The sequence below is a fragment of the Trichomycterus rosablanca genome, chromosome 9 (genome assembly GCF_030014385.1).
Source record: "Trichomycterus rosablanca isolate fTriRos1 chromosome 9, fTriRos1.hap1, whole genome shotgun sequence".
Classification (NCBI taxonomy): Eukaryota; Metazoa; Chordata; class Actinopteri; order Siluriformes; family Trichomycteridae; genus Trichomycterus; species Trichomycterus rosablanca.
In genome coordinates, this window is record NC_085996.1 from 28544873 (window position 1) to 28565232 (window position 20360).

At 40.0% G+C, this 20360-nt stretch overlaps 1 protein-coding gene across 1 annotated transcript in view; it reads right to left on the minus strand.

Moving 5' to 3' along the window:
* Nucleotides 1-20360, minus strand: part of cdc42bpb (CDC42 binding protein kinase beta (DMPK-like)) — a 116454-nt gene that overhangs the window by 13097 nt on the left and 82997 nt on the right. The window contains exons 17-25 of the mRNA XM_063002187.1: nucleotides 17899-18004; nucleotides 12310-12458; nucleotides 11165-11262; nucleotides 9430-9509; nucleotides 3974-4057; nucleotides 2588-2665; nucleotides 2307-2412; nucleotides 609-745; nucleotides 177-316 (exon numbers count right to left, since the gene is read on the minus strand). Of these exons, the coding sequence (XP_062858257.1) occupies nucleotides 177-316; nucleotides 609-745; nucleotides 2307-2412; nucleotides 2588-2665; nucleotides 3974-4057; nucleotides 9430-9509; nucleotides 11165-11262; nucleotides 12310-12458; nucleotides 17899-18004 (978 nt within the window). The remainder of the gene's footprint in view (nucleotides 1-176; nucleotides 317-608; nucleotides 746-2306; nucleotides 2413-2587; nucleotides 2666-3973; nucleotides 4058-9429; nucleotides 9510-11164; nucleotides 11263-12309; nucleotides 12459-17898; nucleotides 18005-20360) is intronic.

Genomic DNA, 20360 nt, shown 5'->3' on the forward strand with positions numbered 1-20360 from the left:
TGTCCTAAATCACCTACCACATTACAAAAAAAAGAGCATGGCATGTGGATTGGAACAGTAACACGTCTACCTGATTGGTCTCTGACCTCAAATCTTTCATTTAACCTTCTGCAAAATCTGATTATGGAGATCTGGGAATGAATTTCAAACAGGGTGGTGCAGTAAGTGAAACTGACCTGAGGTCCAGGACTTGGCTGGCCACTACACCAGGCTGAGTAGACTTCCCTTCAGGAACCTCGTACAGGAAAAGTTTACAGTCGCACACCACAGCGTATGCTCTCTGCCAGCCCTTCTTTACCCCAGTAGGCTTTGGGATCTAGAAGAAATGCAGAAAGACGTTTCTAGTTTAATTACTTGGTTCAACAAGAAATAAATATAAAAGAAAGATTATAAAATAAATACATTTATCTTCACCAAAAATAAAGTGTTTAAGGTGTGTGACAAATTAAAGGTAAATTAAAGTATAAATAAACCATTAGTGAGGTGCAGGGGTACCATGAAAGTTGCCAGATGAAACATTTTACAACAGGGATTACTGGGGTGATTGGAATATCCTATAGTCAGATGTAAGAGTGGGAACTAGATGCTGTTGCAAAGATGAAACTTACCCTGACAAATCCTTTGTAGGCTGTGCCAATACCTCTCTGCACATCAATACCCAGAGGCCTCTTAGCCTGCTCTGGTGGAATAGGGCACACCTGAGGCGCATTGTCCTTACAGGATACATGACAGATGAAGGAGCACACTGAGGAGACAAAACAAACATAACGTGTTCAGACTTTAAACTAACACGGCTAAAACTATAGGTCTGTCCGAAAACCTAGTGAGCTCTTTACATAGACGTCATCCTCTGTGCGCTCCAGAGAAGAAGGCTGTCCGAATTCTTAGATGCCTTAAAATGCTGCCTACTAAGGTGCCTTATTTCGTAGCGATAATCTGACACAAATCACAAATATACAAAAATTTACAAATATGTAGGACGAATGCAAAGCAACGAACGGAGTTCTTTTTAAATGTAAATAAATTGTCTTTTATTTGTATAAAGGTGTACAAGTGTCATTTATTGCAAATTTGGGCTTGTCAGTGACAATTTAACTGTTTTAGGTACACAGACGAAGATGTTAGCTGGCATGCTAGCGGGTTGTGTCGCCTCAGCCCATTGGTTTGAATGTGTTAGCTTAGTAAGCGAAAACGGTGGTGACATAATCGCAGTAATCACTGTCTAAGTAGTGCGTCTTAATAATCTGCCTTATAAGTTTAATGTCTTATTAGAATCCTCTCTACTTAGGCAGCCTGACATGTAGGCAATAAGCAGCAAGGCAGCTCATTAGGTTTTCAAACAGGTCCTATGATCAATATCAGCTGCTTTAATGGTAAAACTGTGATTATAATTTTATTTTAGCTTCAGATATTTAGGAATTGGGTCCTTTTCAAGGCAATTCAATGAATGCTATTTAATACATACATATAATTGATCAGCTTTTGATCTAATGCACTAGACTCAATATTAACACAGCTAACAGCATCAGTATTTCACTAGATCAAAGGGGTGGCACGGTGGCTGAGTGGGTAGCATTGTCGCCTCACAGCAAGAAGGTCCTGGGTTTGAGCCCCAGGTGGGGCGGTCTGGGTCCTTTCTGTGTGGAGTTTGCATGTTCTCCCAATGTCCACGTGGGTTTACTCCGGGTGCTCCGGTTTCCTCCCACAGTCCAAAGACATGTAAGTGAGGTAAATTGGAGACACTAAATTGTCCATGACTGTGTTTGATATAAACTTGTGAACTGATGAATCTTGTGTAATGAGTAACTACCGTTCCTGTCATGAATGTAACCAAAGTGTAAAACATGATGTTAAAATCCTAATAAACAAACAAAATCAAAAGATTTTTAATGAACGGTTTGACCACTGGGGGTGGTGTTGAGCATCACAGTGTTTGTTTGTTTATTAGGATTTTAAAGTCAGTTACTCATTACACAAGGTTCATCAGTTCACAAGTTTATATTAAACACAGTCATGGACAATTCAGTGTATCTAATTCACCTCACTTGCATGTCTTTGGACTGTGGGAGGAAACCGGAGCTCCCGGAGGAAACCCACGCAGGAACGGGGAGAACATGCAAACCACACAGAAAGGACCCGGACCGCCCCACCTGGGGATCGAACACAGGACCTTTTTGCTGGACCCCTGTAAACTGTCTAACATGAGGATAATCAGCACAAAACCCCAATTTTTTATCTATTTAAAATCTAGATTTAATCTTTTTAAACCCTTGTTTTTTCCTAGCTAAAACAAACACAAGACTGACCTTCGCAGGCATATCCCTGTCTGATCAGTCCCACCATCAGAGAGGTGCAGTGGGTACACTGGGTTGGACTCGAGAAGGTCTTAATACTCAGCTGATGAGCTTTAGGCTGTGAAAACAAACATCAGCAGACGCTGATAAGAAGCTGCTAACAACAGGGGCAACACACATGCAAAGAAGAAATGTAGATTCAAGCTAAAACCCCTCAAAATATCCTTGTAATAAAACTTGTAATCAGCATTATAATAGTTGTATTTAGTTAGAACAATGGCACACGACTGTACCTTGGCCGCCGTGATCAGCGATGATTGGTAGGTTGTAGGTGTGACAATTGGTGTGGCCACTGGAGACTTTATTGGCTCCTGAATTTATCAGAGAAAAGCATAAATCAAGACTTTTTTAAGAAGACTAGTTTAAGATAGATGTGGTGATGTATGGTAGCACAGCAAAACTACATTCCTCAGTAGCTCTGTCATTTCCTATTAAATTCACTAGCTTGAAGGTTTAACTATTTAATCAGTTATATAGCAAGACAGAGCAGGTTTTATAACCATTTCATTTTCTTAACATACAGACTAGGCATAGCATTATGACCACCTTCCTAATATTGTGTTTGTCCCCCTTTTGCAGCCACATACGCAACAAACTGCGATGCACTGCTATGATTAACTTCAGCAATTTGAACTACAGTAGCTCGTCTGTTGGATCGGACCACACTGGCCAGCCTTCGCTTCCCACGTGCATCAATGAACCTTGGCCACCCATGACCCTGTCACCAGTTTACCACTGTTCCTTCCTTGAACCACTTTTGATAGATGCTGACCACTGCAGACCGGGTACACCCCACAAGAGCTGCAGTTTTGGAGATGCTCTGACCTGTCGTCTAGCCATCACAATTTGGCCCCTGTCAAACTCACTCAAATCCTTACGCTTGCCCAATTTTCCTGCTTCTAACACATCAAGTTTGAGGATAAAATGTTCACTTGCTGCCTAATATATCCCACCCACTAACAGGTGCCGTGATAAAGGGATAATCAGTGTTATTCACTTCACTTGTCAGTGGTCATAATGTTATGCCTTGGTGTATATTTTGCATTTTTTTTAATACACTCAGTTGGTTGGTCTTCTTAATTTCAACACTATGGGAATGTTTCTGGTGAAGTCTTAACTTAAGTCAACTGTAGGACCAAAAGTAATATCAGAGTTTAGGGAATATCAGAATCAGAATCACTATTTCGCCAAGTGCACTACACATACATTTTTTCTTAGTGAATGTGAACTATTGTACAGGGTACAATGGTCTGTTTAACACCATACAGCCAAAGTGATGCGGACTACATTATGTCTATGTAAACAAGGTTCTCTGATAGATGATCCATGTGTACACTTTTATTATGCAGAAATATATTTAGGATCGTTCAGAAATAACCATAAGCTTATTAAAAATTCTATTTAGGATTAGTCAGGAGTATGTGTAGTGTTAGCATAATGTTAACTGTTTTATATTGCTTTCAAAAACCTCATTCACAACTGAACAATGAGGCCATCTTTACATGTAACACTATATAAAGACCTGGTCGACTGCTTTGCTAGCTTCTTTGTAGAGTGTAACTGAGCAGGACGTGAACAAGGAGATGGAATGTGACAGGAAGTATAAGGTGGACACTTACATCCTGTTCTGGAATGGCTGAAGGGGAGGAAGAGGGAAGGTCTGTTTTCTGAGGTGCGGTATCAACCTCACTGACTGAGCTAGTCTGTGGGGGGAGACACAGTAAAAGATATAGGTGAGAGGTGTTACAACAGTTAAATAGAGATTATTATATCTTGTTTTTTATTATCAGCTTTGTATTACATGATAGCAGCCCCCTGGTCATTTATTAAGCCTAGTTTGATGATAAACATGATTTTCGATGAATTGCTACATCATGTGTACAATATTCAAGGACTATATTCCACCTGTATGTTGAAAACATCTCTAAGTACATGCTGAATGTAAACCTAGACAATTTGAAGTGACCCATAATCCTCAGGTCTAATCTAGACTCGACCAAATCGACCTATTGTCTCAGTTAGCAGGAAACTTCAACTTTCGATAGGCTGCGCCAGAAAAGCACTTCCGAACATCAACAAATCGCAAATCCTTTTACCATTGTTACTGGTGAAATTCTGTATGCACACACTTATGATTCCAGCTAAGAGCTGCATTCAGAAACGGTGACATAATTCATCTATAAAGAAATGTCAATATTTACTCTGGGAAAATCATTTGTATCTGAAATTGTTTTATGTAATCACATCTAATAAAGGCTTTTTCTCAGCGCAGTTTCAAGTCTGATAAAAATCAATGATAAAGTTACATACAATTTAAGCATACAGATCATTCAGATTGTGATGACAAATAATTATGGCACCACATTGCATTAAAAGTCTAATACAACTAATCAAAATGCTGAAAATGCTTAGCTAAAATGTGCGCTTCTAATAAAGAAATGAAATGCTTGTTTGCTGCATTTACATTACACATACATACACAAATAATATAAGCTAACTGCTTAAAATGTTTCATTGGTACATAAACTGAATAGGTCTGCATTCTCAGAAAAACATGAATAAATAAATAAATAAAAATTGATACTTTATAAACTGTATAGTATGTATTTATGTGTCCAGTCCCTAGATATATGAACAGTGCTATGGAAAGAGTAATTGCCCCTTTTCCAATTTCTTCTATTCTTGCATATTTGTCAGACGTACATGTTTCAGACCAAACTACTTCTATTATTAGACAGAGCCCAAGTAAACACAAAATGCTTTTTTTATCTGATGTCATCAAATAAAAAAGAAAAAGAAAAATGTTGTTCAGCCCTCGCTGACACAATAAAAAAGGCACTGGGCAAAAGTGGCATCCATGGGAGACTTGCAAAGTGCAAACCAATGCTTACACCATAAAGAATGCAAAGCTCATCCCCCATTTGCCCAAAAAATTTAGATGGCCCCCCAAGACTTTAGAGATAATATTCTTGGGGCTGATAAATCAAAGGCGGATATTTTTCATTTGGGTTATGCAGTAGAACAGTGATCTGATGCACAATAGCAAGTCCACCTCTGATTGGCTCAAATAAACAAAATAAGGTTTTGAAGTCCTGACTTGAATCTTACTGAGATGCTGTAACAAGAACTTAAACGAGCAGTTCACATTAGAAAACCCCTAAATGCAGCTGAATTAAAACAATTCTGCAAAGAGAAGTGGATCAAAATTCCTCCACAGCAATGTAAAAGACTCAAGTTATCACAATTGTTTGATTTTGTTACTGCCAGAGGTGACACAACCACTTATTATTAGGTTTATAGGGCCTATATTTATTTACATGGATGATACAGGTATTGCATAAATCTTTATCTTAAATAAATAGAATGAGCATTTAAAAGCTGGATTTTGTGTTTACTAATGTAATTTTTTTTAAATTAATTAATTAATTAATTAATTTTTAATATTTCCCCCTCCTTTTTCTCCCCCTTTAGCGCATCCAATTGTTCAATTTGCATTGTGCTTCCTCTCTGTCTATGCCGAACCCTGCCCTGACCGAGGAGATCGAAGCTAACCCATATCCCCTCTGAAACATGGGCAGCAGCCAGATGCATTTTTGCCACCCACACATTGATGAGTTTGGCGCCACCTAGCGTTGCATGCGGAGAGACACACCCTAAGGGCTTCATCTCTTCCTCATCTCTGTGCAGGCGCCTCTAATCAGCCGGCAGAGGTCGTAATCGCATTCTGACAGAGAGAGACCCACATCAGGTTCTTTGTCCCACCCCCCAACTGAGCAACCGGCCAATCGTTGCCACTCAGCCTCGAACTGGTAAAGCAGAGCTGGATTCGATACAATGTACTCATTGTGTCTTTTTTACTGCTGCGCCACCTGAGTGGCTACTAATGTTATTTTTATCCTATATTAAAATTAGTTGGAAGATCTAAAACATTTAAACCTGACAAATTACTAAAAACGGAAGAAATCAGGTGAGGGACAAATACCTTTATGATATACCTAACTTGGACACAGAATTCCAAAAATACAAAAATTTCTAAAAATTCTTGTAACCACCTACAGCACATCAGTTTAACCATTACTTACATTACCAGAAAACATTAACATAATAAAACACAGAAAATCTAACGTGTTTAAAAACTCAGTACTACTAATTATTAATATTTACTAAACATCTCATAATTCCAGTGTGGTTGATGTGCTTTTCACATCACATTAGGTTATTTTCCCTTATCAACCGAGAACGAGCATTATTTGCAGAACATTTACACCCTAGAAAAATAAAGAGCAATTTAATTGTCAACATCAACGCCTTTCCAAGTCGTTAGGTGGCACAAGAAAGCAGTTAACGCTAACTCAAGAACGCTAAGCCTGAAGCACAGACTATGCACTGGCTTGCTAACCTAGAGCACATGGAATTTGTGAGATGGGATTAGGATCTGGGACTGGGGAAATTCCAGTAGGAGAGCACAGTCAGCAGACAAAAAGAGATTCAAATAACAGTCAGGATCTAATCATTTAATATTCATTCAAACTCACTTAAATGACTTAATAAAAGAGACTTGTGTTCATCTAATACAGTCATTCAAAAATACTGAGACTTTATCATTTTTGTCTGCTGACAGATTCTCTCTGGTCGGGGTTATATGTGAAACAGCGGAGACGCTCTGAACAGCCAACTTACTTCATCCCAAAATGCAAGCAGAGAGGACGAGGACGAGACGGAGTCCTTTTTCCGGGGAGTAACAAAAATAACATTGTAGGTCAAACAGCTTGTTTTAAATCCTGAACTTACACTGAATTTGCTTTCAGATTCTCCTCTGACACTTAAACCCCAGAACATCAGCTATAAACATTACTGACGCTGAACTTGGATGCACCAGTTCACAGAGATGATAAAAGTCTAGTTAACACCACTTTTACTGATCAAATGTACATTAACGGAGGGCTGTGACGGTAAAAACAAAGTATAAAACAATCCAGATTATGATAAATATTAATAACACATGATTTTAACTCATAGCTGATGAAAGCACGACCTGAGACAAAGTCAGAAGCAACATACTTTTATAAGACTGCCAGATTTCAGCCAAGCATACTTAATAAGGTTGCCAGATTTTAGCCAGACTTACTTTTTATAAGGTTACCAGATTTTGCCAAACATACTTTTATAAGGTTGCCCTATTTTATCCAAATATTCTTTTATAAATGTGACCCATTTTTCTAAACATACTTTTATAAGGTTGCCAGATTTTATCCAAACATTCTTTTATAAACGTGACACATTTTTCTAAACATCCTTTTATAAGGTTGCCAGATTTTATCCAAACATTCTTTTATGACACATTTTGCCAAACATACTTTGCCAGATTTTAGCCAGACATACTCTTATAAGGTTGCCAGATTTTAACCAGACATACTTTTATAAGGTTGCCAGATTTTAGCCAAGAATACTTTATCAAGTTGCCAGATTTTAGCCAGGCATACTTTAAAGGGTTGCCAGATTTTGCCAAACATACTTTATAAGGTTGCCAGATTTTAGCCAGACATTGATTTATAATGTTGACAGATTTTAGCCAGACAAGGCTAATTAGGCAACTATTTTATTTCAATATATTGAACCTACACAACAGTGTTCTGTCCACACTGATTCCAATCTAATCTCTAACCCCAATATCTGGCAAGCAGGCAGTCTGTACCAGGACTTTTCTTTCTTCACTTACATACACTCTCTCCCTCTCACACACACTAGACATACTTTCTCACTCGCTCACTCACATTTAACACTTTTACACTCGCTCTCCCTCCCACTCACAGACACACACACTGTCTCTCACATACACTGTGTGTGTGTGTGTGTCTCTCTCTATCAATTTATCAGACTTATTCACTTATTCTCTCACATACCCTTACACACAGCCACCTTTACACACACACACACACACACACACACACATCCACCCTTAAACACTACCACCTTTACGCACACAAGTGCTCTGGCAGTGTGTATTCTACAAGCCTCTGTAATGGGTAATTAGGGGATGGAGCACATTTCTTTAAAACATATTTTTTCACTTGGGGTTTAGATTATGGTGGTGGAGAGTGTTGTTCAATTGGGTTGAGATCCAAGATCTGTACATTCCATTTTTTCAGTGACCCCACATGGCATGTTGATCACCTAAATCAGGTAAAAATGTGTCATAAAAATAATCAAGTGATCAATTAAAATAACTTGGTTTGCAGCGATTGTTGCCTCTAGAGGAACAAGTGGACCCAACTCAGTACATACAATATACACCTTATTTTTGTTTTTCTATATGTCACCTACTTGTATATTTTATAATGCCATACAGGCTTCTGACTTCACATGTTCTAGTAATGTACAGGTCATTTAAAATAAAGCCACTGGTAAAATGCAGATCTCAGAATTTTCAGTTCAGCCTGTGTTTATGCTTAACCTCTTTACAATAAATAACTTTTACATTTCTGGCTCAAGCTTGGTGTTTAAATTGGGTCAACCTTTTTTTTTTTTTTTTTTAAACTATGAATCAATTGTTTCGAAAAGTAACCCAGATACCAAGTCTACCCCCCCCCCCCCCCCCCCCCCCTCCCTGAAATGCCAGGCTAATAGCACGGCAGTCCTTCTTAAAATAAAGCACTAAAAAGTTCATTTTAGTTTTAAACCTGCGTGATCTTCGCCATGAATCATTACAGCAAGTGAAGGTCTGGGCTGTGTGTTTTGTGACTGTATACCTTGTCTAATTTGCTCATTAGCTAGATCTGCAGTGCAGACTGTGACTGCCGGATTAAATGGTTGGGAGCGACATTCAACCGGTTTTAATACCACAGTTTTACTGAAACCCCATCAGTGAAACTGTGTAGACTCCATTAGCCAGTATTGAATTATACTGTAACCACTGTCTTAATGAGAAGTTCTCTGTATTTTTATGAAATTATTAAGCACATCAAAACCAAGTGTAGAGAGATCATTATTAGAACTAGGACTGAGAAAAGAACAAACATTGTTAATAAAAGGTTTGATAATGCAGGAGGTGCACGGCCACCACAGAAACACTTACTCTGAAGGTAAGGTCATGTGTCAGTGGAGACGTGTTGAAGTACTCAAAGATGGAGTCCTGGAAGTCTGGAAGTTTTAGACCTGTGATTGAGCAAATTAAAGTAATTATTTAATATGAACAAATAAAGCATCAACAAATGCACTATTCTGAGACAAGTCATGCAATATTATATGTATATATCAAACTTGGGCCATGTTAACATTTTCTGGAGGCATTTACTGCTATCAGTGCAAATACAATGTCAGCATGAAACGTGGGGAAGAACAAAAACTCTCTCTCTTTGAAGCAATCGGAGGGTTAAAGGTTTGTTGTCTGGCTCTGCCAAGGAGCTACTGTACTATTGAGCTTCAATATAAACAAATAAAGCAGCAATAAATGCACAATTTAAGACTGAGACAAGGCATGCAGTAGTATATGTATAAGTGAAACCTATTTTTCAGATTGCCTCAGAGCTTATACACTGATCAGACATAACATTATGACCACCTTGTTAATATTGTGTTGATCCCCCATGGTTCCTGCCCCATACGCAACAAGCTGTGATGCACTGTGTATTCTGACACCTCTCTATCAGAACCTGCAGAACCAGCAATTTGAGCTACAGCAGCTTGTCTGTTGGCCACACAGGCCAGACTCTGCTTCCCACGATCATCAATGAGCCTTGGCCGCCCATGAACCTGTCGCCGGTTTACCACTGTTCCTTCCTTGGACCACTTTTGATAGATACTGACCAGTCGTCTAGCCATCACAATTGCTGCTTTTTTCCTGCTTCTAACACATTAAGTTTGAGGATAAAATGTTCACTTGGTGCCTAATATATCCCACCCACTAACACATGCCGTGATGAAGAGATAATCAGTGTTACTCACTTCACCTGTCAGTGATCATAATGTTATGCCTGGCTGGTGTATCTACACATAATATTTTATAATTTCTGGGATGATAAGTCTTGCTAATGCTAGTTTGATTACTGTTTTAATTTCCATCTTCTTACAAACGGCTCTGTGAGGGAAGCCAACACTGGCAGGTCACTGGACATGTGTGGGGGGAGGGAGGGAGTGTGTGGTGCTTCAACTCTTCTTAATTAAACTGGGGCAACGCAAATAGTAGCAGATTCACGATTGGGAATAGAAAACGACTAGATTGAGAACTAAGGAGGAAAAATCCTGAAAATAATGTGTGTGCAGTGTGACTACTTGACAGTGATGGCACATTGAGAATTGTACTCCACATGTCTGGATGAAATCAATCCAGCCTGACTGTGCTATATTATCTAAACGGGCTGACAGATAAATGACAGGATGTTTTATGAAACGTGTGGTGTTTTTTCTCAAGTTCCCCTTGTGTATTATCATGTCAAAAGAAATCTGAAAACATGGTGTGCTAATATGTAATTACAGAAAAATCAGAAAAGGGGGTCATTACTTTTTGACAGCACTGTATGAATGTAGTGCAAGTAGTGCTTCCTCTGGAAGGAGACTGGCTGGTGTTATCTTGCTTATCATAGGTACTGCTTATTATTTATGTAACATATGCAACTTATTCTTCACAGACAGGCTGCCATCAAAGATACAAAAGATTTGTGATTTGCCAGATCCTGCCGCCTGTGTGTTCAGGCTGTGTAATCACTGAGACATTTACTACTATGTTTAAGCTGCATTAAATCATATAGATTATTTACATGAATACTAAGTGTTTATACAGTACGGAAACAGGATCTGGGCTGCGGTGTTACCTCTGTCAGAACTGGACCGGATCTCCTCCAGGTCTTTCTTCATGCTTTCCACCTGCTCCTCCAGCTCCCTGTTCTTTACATCCCCGTCTTTCAGTTTGCTACAGGACAGAGATACGGTATATCAGATTTGAGCCATGTTAACATTTTTCTGGAGGCATTTATTGCTATTAGTGCAAATACAAAACGATTAAAAACAACTGTTTAATAAAGTGTCCAATGTTGTCTGCTTGAAACGTGGGGGAGATAAAATTGGAGGAGAATAAAATTGGGAAAGAATGCTCTCTCTTTGGAGCAATCAGAGGGTTAAAGGTTTGATGTCTGGCTCTTACAAGGAGCCGCTATTGAGCTCAGCTCAAGGGGCGCCTTACAATGGGTGACCCTGAGCTTAGACTCCAGCTACCAAATTAGGTTAAATATGCAAAAGGAATATTTTAGTTGCAGTATGTGTGCGTTTATATACCAGTGAACTTTAAAGTAGAAGTTTTTAAAGTTTTTTAAAGTAGCCACCCTTTACATTGCCACACTCTTAGTACTCCCATGTATGCTGAACACTTGTCGGCTGCTTTTTCTTGATTTTCCGGTCCAACTATACAGTTCAAACCATCTCTATCGCTTTCAGGTCAATTAACTGTGTAGGCCAAGTCATCTTTTTCATGAAATAGCTCATACACAGACTGGATGTATGTGGGTTACACTTGTCCAGACATCATCTGCACAACTCTGAATCTCAGATTTGGACTCATCCGACCAAGAGACAGATTTCCACTAGTCTGATGTCTACTTATTTATTCACCAGTCCAAGCAAGTCTTCTACTTGTTTGTTTTCCTCAGTAGTGGTAGTAGAAGCTTGATTCATGCTTGATTCATGCAGGCTCTTCTGAAGAGTTGCTGTTGAGATTATTCTGCTGCTTGAATTTATGAAAGAATTTAATTGGCTTGAATCTAAGGGGCTGTTAACATAGGATTTAGGGCTGGTGACTTAAATATACTTGTTTTGTTACTTTCAAGCATTTAAGCCATACACCTTCGGATCAAAATGTCTTAGAATCAGAAGCCAAAATTAAATCAGTGTCCAAAATATTAATTAAGCATACAGTTCCTCAATAAAACAAACAAAGAAAACAAGCATGACTGAAAGCACTGACCTCTCAAGGGAGATGTTGGAAGCCTTGACCTTACGCAGCTCCTCCTGGACAAGTTGCTTGGCTCTTATTTCAGCATCCAGAGCAGACTGGAGCTCCAAACGAGCAGACATGTCCAGCTTCTGACTGCGCCGGACCTTCCACAATGGATCCTGAATCATGGAGTGAAGGGGAAAGTAGGTATGTGATTATGTGGACAGTCACCGTGCAATCAAGAAATTGTATTATAACAGGTGTAAAATAATTTGCATTGTCATGCTGCTCATTGAATAGTTATTAAAAGATACACAGTATGTCCGAAAGTATATGGACACCATAAAAAATGGAATGTTTAAAATAAACTACATTCTTTCAACCATGTGGCAACAGGGAAAGGCACCTTCCTGATCAAACAGTACTGTGCCCCTGTGGATAAAGTTACAGCTGCAGTCAACAATATTTTTTGCCATGAAGAAAAGCTTGCTTTAAATAAACTCCAGTAACCTGCACATAGAACTAACCTTAGCCACACTGAACAGCTTTGAAATGAACTGAAACATCAATTAGCGGTTTCTTGACCAACATCAGTGCCCAGCCATACAAATGCTCATTTGTCTGAATGGGCAAAAAGTTATTATAGCCGAAAGAACCACATAGAAGTCACTCTACTTGAATACCATTAGGTTTTGAAATGGGATGTCCAGCAAGCTCGTGATCAGATGTCTAGAGTGTATACAGTCATACAGTGTAGCTGAAATACATGGACCTGGACTGAAAACCACTACTTTAATTGTGTTTAGAAGTGTGGTCTTGAGGACTGGCTTTGTACAGCATCAAATAAACAAATGTGATCAGGTAAAATTAATAACAGGACATGTATTATGTGTAATATCTTGTCATATAAAAGCAGTGTATGACGTATGGTATAGATGATCCAGCTAATGATGGCTGAGGAGACATTCTGATCTTAAACTATTAGCATTCAGCAATGCAAAGCAAGCATTCATCTGCCCTCGAACAGAGATTCAGAACATGCTGTCGTTAATTGCACTCGAGATTTATAAAGAAGCATGGACAGATGAATAACCACAGCCATGAGAGCAATCCTCCTTTCATCCTTTAATGGAAGCACTCACCCGCTTTGTGCTCAGAAAATCCACCAAAGACTTTTGGGTGGGGGTGCTTATTCCAGACCCTTGCTAGGGTATAGGTAAGAAAACAGCATTTCACAGATTTATCATTACCTAAAAGAATCTCTAGATGTAAATTCCAAACAAAGACACTGCATACACTGTTTTGGGTTTTATAATGAAAAGAAATCATGGCTAACATTGGTATTAAATGCATTTAAGCGGGAGATGTGTAACAAAAATGTATGTGCAAGATGGGAGAGGCAACACATGCACATACACTATATTGGCAAAAGTATTCACTCACTCATCCAAATAATTAAATTCAGGTGTTCCAATCACTTCCATGGCCACAGGTGTATAAAACCAAACACCAAGGCATGCAGACTGCTTCTACAAACATTTGTGAAAGAATGGGTAACTCTCAGGAGCTCAGTGAATTCCAGCGTGGTACCGTGATAGGATGCCACCTGTGCAACAAGTCCAGTCGTGAAATTTCCTCGCTACTAAATGTTCCACAGTCAACTGTCAGTGGTATTATAACAAAATGGAAGCGATTGGGAACGACAGCAACTCAGCCACGAAGTGTTAGGCCATATAAAATAAGTCAATCGCTACAGACCTCCAAACTTCATGTGGCCTTCAGATTAGCTCAAGAACAGTGCGTAGAGAGCTTCATGGAATGGGTTTCCATGGCCAAGCAGCTGCATCCAAGCCTTACATCACCAAGCGCAATGCAAAGCGTCGGATGCAGTGGTGTAAAGCATGCCGCCACTGGACTCTAGAGCAGTGGAGACGTGTTCTCTGGAGTGACGAATCACGCTTCTCTGTCTGGCAATCTGATGGACGAGTCTGGGTTTGGCAGTTGCCAGGAGAACGGTACTTGTCTGACTGCATTGTGCCAAGTGTAAAGTTTGGTGGAGGGGGGATTATGGTGTGGGCTTGTTTTTCAGGAGTTGGGTTCGGCCCCTTAGTTCCAGTGAAAGGAACTCTTAATGCTTCAGCATACCAAGAGATTTTGGACAATTTCATGCTCCCAACTTTGTGGGAACAGTTTGGGGATGGCCCCTTCCTGTTCCAACATGACTGCGCACCAGTGCACAAAGCAAGGTCCATAAAGACATGGATGAACGAGATGTGTGTGGAAGAACTTGACTGGCCTGCACAGAGTCCTGACCTCAACCCGATAGAACACCTTTGGGATGAATCAGAGCGAAGACTGCGAGCCAGGCCTTCTCATCCAACATCAGCGAATACTTTTGGCAATATAGTGTATTTTTATTAGTCCATCTCCACCAAATTATACCTGCCCTTCTTTGATACATGCAATGGTCATTTTGAAATGATTTTTAGATTTGATAAATCTAAGTCTTGGTGATAAGTGAATTCATTTGCACTGACGTCTAATATTAAGTGGAAATGACAAAAATCATCATCATCCTCGCAAACTCACAAAACTTGTTTGTTTATTTAAAAGACGCAACTATGCATAGACAATGAGTCAATCAGTTTGCTCCACTTTTTTGGGTAACCAAGTTTGCATTTATTGTGCACATGCTAGCTCCAGGTCTTTGCTATTAGTAAAGATTTCCAATGTTATGAACAGTAGTTCTAGCTATTTACTATTTACTGTAAGTTCTGATGTAAAGAAAAAGGTTCCATAAACATGGACAATACACTCATGTCTCAGCAAAAAAGAGATCTGTCATAAATAAGAAGCTTCTAAAATGTGGAGGACACTCTCCTCAGGTAAGGGAGCTTACCATCACCATGGTCTTAGAGGAAAAGGAAGACATTGCTCCTGCTGGTTCTTTGCCCATGTAATTAGCAACAAACTTTCAGTTTGTTTAAAATTTAAAGTAAAGAGGTTGGTTGTTGCACAGTAAGCTTGTAAGCCATGCCAATGTAAAGTGTCTCTCATGTTTATGTTTGTTTATTAGGATTTTAACGTCATGTTTTACACTTTGGTTACATTCATGACAGTAACAGTAGTTACTCATTACCCAAGATTCATCACTTCTCAAGGTTATTTCAAACAGTCTTGGACAATTTAGTGTCTCCTATTCACCTCACTTGCATGTCTTTGGACTGTGGGAGGAAACCGGAGCACCCGGAGGAAACCCACGCAGACACGGGGAGAACATGCAAACTCCAAACAGAAAGGACCCAGACCGCCCCACTTGGGGATCAAACCCAGGACCTTCTTGCTGGGTGGCGACAGTGCTACCCGATTAGCCACCGTGCCGCCCCATCACTCATGTTTAAACAATATAATTTATGTCCATTTTTGAATGGTTCTTGAATTAAAGTTCCTTTAAAAATAAGGAGCCAGTTCCGTGTTTTTCCAGCCTTGGGAGGAAAAAAGAGCTGTACTTTGTAATTGGTTGAGTCAAACTAGCCTAATTTATATGCAAACAATAAGCTCAAAGGTATGAACACTAAAGTGAAACAAGGAAACCATGCTATAAGTTGCTATAAGGATATTTTTGAGGCCAAGTGATTGTCATGTTTTCATAAATCCCCATCAATTAACTTATAAACCTGTAATAAAATTAATAATTTAAAGTTAGTCTGTTAAAAGTGGAAGTTAAAGAGTGCCCAGACGCACTGAGATCTGCTGAGATCTCGAGCACTGGAGTTCAAATCTAAGCTGTGCTATCTGGGACATGACATGATATCAGTAAGCTGGTCATACAGTACAGCTATTTTTCTGACAGTTACACACAGATTGCAGAAGAATGTTTTTACTATTAAAAAACAAAATAACAAAAAATGTCCTTAACCTCATTAATGAGGGACATAACCACTGCTCTTTAACCTATTTCTATTACCATTTTTAGACACTGAGAGGACATACTTAGCCTGCACTTAATTATATCAGCACCACAGTATTACTGCGCTACTACTCAGAGGAGAGAGAGAGAGAGAAAATCAGTGCTCATCTAACACCTGGATGATAAAATTGAAACTTGTGGGCCAACAAAAAATAAAAAACGAAGCAAATCCAGCATGTCAAGGTCGCAGCAAGGTGACCAACCTGGCCAGAAATCCACATGAACACGATTGGCCATGTTTGAGGGAGGGAAGGTTGATCGGAGTCTCTTCCCACTGCAGCTTCCATATGCAATCTCTGGGACTTGTCTGGGAACCTGCGTGAGTGTTACCCCTTTTCCACCAAAAAAACCATGGTTCTTGAACCGGTTCTGTTCAGGTTTCTCTGAACCTTGGTGTTCTGTAGAGAACCGACGCACGTTCCCACCAGTTTTTGAGAACCCAGCAGCGTCATCATCGGTGGGCGTTACATAGCGAAAGTTAAGAGCAGTAATATCATGGCGGAGCGTGTAGATTATGAGCATTTGTGCTGCTGTTACAGATGTTTGTTTTAATGTAAAAAGCATCGATCTAACTATCGGTGATAAGAAGACGTGACGTGTTTGTCTCAGTTGTTGTTTTCTTTAATTCATTGATGTGAGAAGCGTTTTGCGCTTTGGTTTCACCGCGACCCTCGGCACAAATAGCCGATTTGCTCAGCGCTCGACTTAAGCGGTGAAACATCTCTAAATTTCCACAACACGAACAAACATCTGTGTGAAATAAACATCAAATCCACTCTAAAATACAACATGTATCTGTGTTTAGCTGGATTTACTTCTCGTGTGTTTATGCAGCTCGGGGAGTTGAAAAAGCTTCATGCTTTATTTTTCACGTTAAGCGTGTTTCGTTCTGTCCGGGTCACTTTTATCTCGTAATATCACACAATTAATCTTTTTAAAGGCGCTTTGAAAATATAAGCGGCAAACTGACTCAAAATGTAATCAGGTGAAGTTTAAAAGATAAAAATGCAGCATTAAGCTCCATACGAGACATCAGCTGATGCCATTTTTGCTGTCGCTATGCTGTACAACATGACACGCCCACTGCCGGACGTCACGGTTCGCGCTGAAAAACCAAGTATTCTGTGGTGCCAGATTGGCCCGCTAGTTCGCTGTCTGGAACCTCTTTTTTTCCGGTGGAAACACGCGGAACCGGTTCATAATCAAGTTCCGGAACCGGAACGGGCTCCATGCCGCGTCGGTGGAAAAGGGGTATGAGTGGGAGGTAGGGGGCATGGAGCATAACGTGGCTCTCCATATATGATACGGCTCTATGTGGAAAACCCAACACTGACAGGTGAATTTGGACATGTGAATTGTGTGTGGTGATTCGGCTCTCCTTAATCAGATTGGGGGTTGTGCATTCAGAGTCAGGAATTGGAAATAACAAGTTTGGGAGAGGGGGAATTTTTGTAAGATCTGGAAAAAATCTTTAAGAAAGTAAGAACATCAGTCTGAGAGCTGAGGCAGAATTTGTCTAGGAAGAATGGACAATGATTCAAAACAATTTTATGATTTTCAAGTCTGTTTGACTGAAAAACACATAGTGAATGGTGCCATTGCAAATGGGTGGAGTGGGGAGGGGATGTAGAGAAGAAAAAAGTTTGTACCAGATGCCTGGAACCTAGGCTGGTGCTGCGCAGTGACTCCAGCTCTTCGGTCATCTTAGAGGCCAAAGCTTGCAGGTAGCCACGGGCATCTTTCTCATCGCTCACCCTGCATAGAAAACATTGTATTGAAAACCATTGTTTGATGTTTGTTGGCAAAGCATTAATCTTTTTATAACTATTTAATACATAATTACTATTATAACTATAACTACATTTATATGCATATGCACATGTATATGTATGTATGTATGTATGTATGTATGTATGTATGTACAGTGTATCACAAAAGTGAGTACACCCCTCACATTTCTGCAGATATTTAAGTATATCTTTTCATGGGACAACACTGACAAAATGACACTTTGACACAATGAAAAGTAGTCTGCGTGCAGCTTATATAACAGTGTAAATTTATTCTTCCCTCAAAATAACTCAATATACAGCCATTAATGTCTAAACCACCGGCAACAAAAGTGAGTACACCCCTAAGAGACTACACCCCTAAATGTCCAAATTGAGCACTGCTTGTCATTTTCCCTCCAAAATGTCATGTGATTTGTTAGTGTTACTAGGTCTCAGGTGTGCATAGGGAGCAGGTGTGTTCAATTTAGTAGTACAGCTCTCACACTCTCTCATACTGGTCACTGAAAGTTCCAACATGGCACCTCATGGCAAAGAACTCTCTGAGGATCTTAAAAGACAAATTGTTGCGCTACATGAAGATGGCCAAGGCTACAAGAAGATTGCCAACATCCTGAAACTGAGCTGCAGCACAGTGGCCAAGATCATCCAGCGTTTTAAAAGAGCAGGGTCCACTCAGAACAGACCTCGCGTTGGTCGTCCAAAGAAGCTGAGTGCACGTGCTCAGCGTCACATCCAACTGCTGTCTTTGAAAGATAGGCGCAGGAGTGCTGTCAGCATTGCTGCAGAGATTGAAAAGGTGGGGGGTCAGCCTGTCAGTGCTCAGACCATACGCCGCACACTACATCAAATTGGTCTGCATGGCTGTCACCCCAGAAGGAAGCCTCTTCTGAAGTCTCTACACAAGAAAGCCCGCAAACAGTTTGCTGAAGACATGTCAACAAAGGACATGGATTACTGGAACCATGTCCTATGGTCTGATGAGACCAAGATTAATTTGTTTGGTTCAGATGGTCTCAAGCATGTGTGGCGGCAATCAGGTGAGGAGTACAAAGATAAGTGTGTCATGCCTACAGTCAAGCATGGTGGTGGGAATGCCATGGTCTGGGGCTGCATGGGTGCAGCAGGTGTTGGGGAGTTACATTTCATTGAGGGACACATGAACTCCAATATGTACTGTGAAATACTGAAGCAGAGCATGATCCCCTTCCTCCGGATACTGGGTCGCAGGGCAGTGTTCCAGCATGATAATGACCCCAAACACACCTCTAAGACGACCACTGCTTTATTGAAGAGGCTGAGGGTAAAGGTGATGGACTGGCCAAGCATGTCTCCAGACCTAAACCCAATAGAACATCTTTGGGGCATCCTCAAGCGGAAGGTGGAGGAGCGCAAAGTCTCGAATATCCGCCAGCTCCGTGATGTCGTCATGGAGGAGTGGAAAAGCATTCCAGTGGCAACCTGTGAAGCTCTGGTAAACTCCATGCCCAGGAGAGTTAAGGCAGTTCTGGGAAATAATAGTGGCCACACAAAATATTGACACTTCAGGAACTTTCACTAAGGGGTGTACTCACTTTTGTTGCCGGTGGTTTAGACATTAATGGCTGTATATTGAGTTATTTTGAGGGAAGAATAAATTTACACTGTTATATAAGCTGCACACAGACTACTTTTCATTGTGTCAAAGTGTCATTTTGTCAGTGTTGTCCCATGAAAAGATATACTTAAATATCTGCAGAAATGTGAGGGGTGTACTCACTTTTGTGATACACTGTATGTATGTATGTATGTATGTATGTATGTATGTATGTATGTATGTATCTATCTATCTATCTATCTATCTATCTATCTATCTATCTATCTATCTATCTATCTATCTATCTATCTATCTATCTATCTATCTACCTATCTACCTACCTACCTACCTACCTACCTTATATTCTGTGGATATTGTGGGTTAAAGGACTGTGGCCCATCTGTTGCTTTGTACACTTTTGAGCCCCTTGTACCACATGTACTAATTAAAAAGGATCAGATAACACTAGCATGGTAATGACATGTGTTGTTCTGATATAAGTGTACCAGGTGCAGCAGAGTTGCTGAGATTTTTACACAGTGTTTGAACTTGCTTGCATCTTTTTCAGTGTGTGTTAATCATCTTTAAGTCTTTTATTAGTAGACACTTTCTCACCACAGGACGCTGTTGGTTTGAGAAGTATTCTTCTCCCAGAATTGACACTGAGGTTAAAAATTTCAATAAGACTGCTGCACTTGATACATTTATACCAGTACAACAGGCACCATTATGTCAATAGGATGGT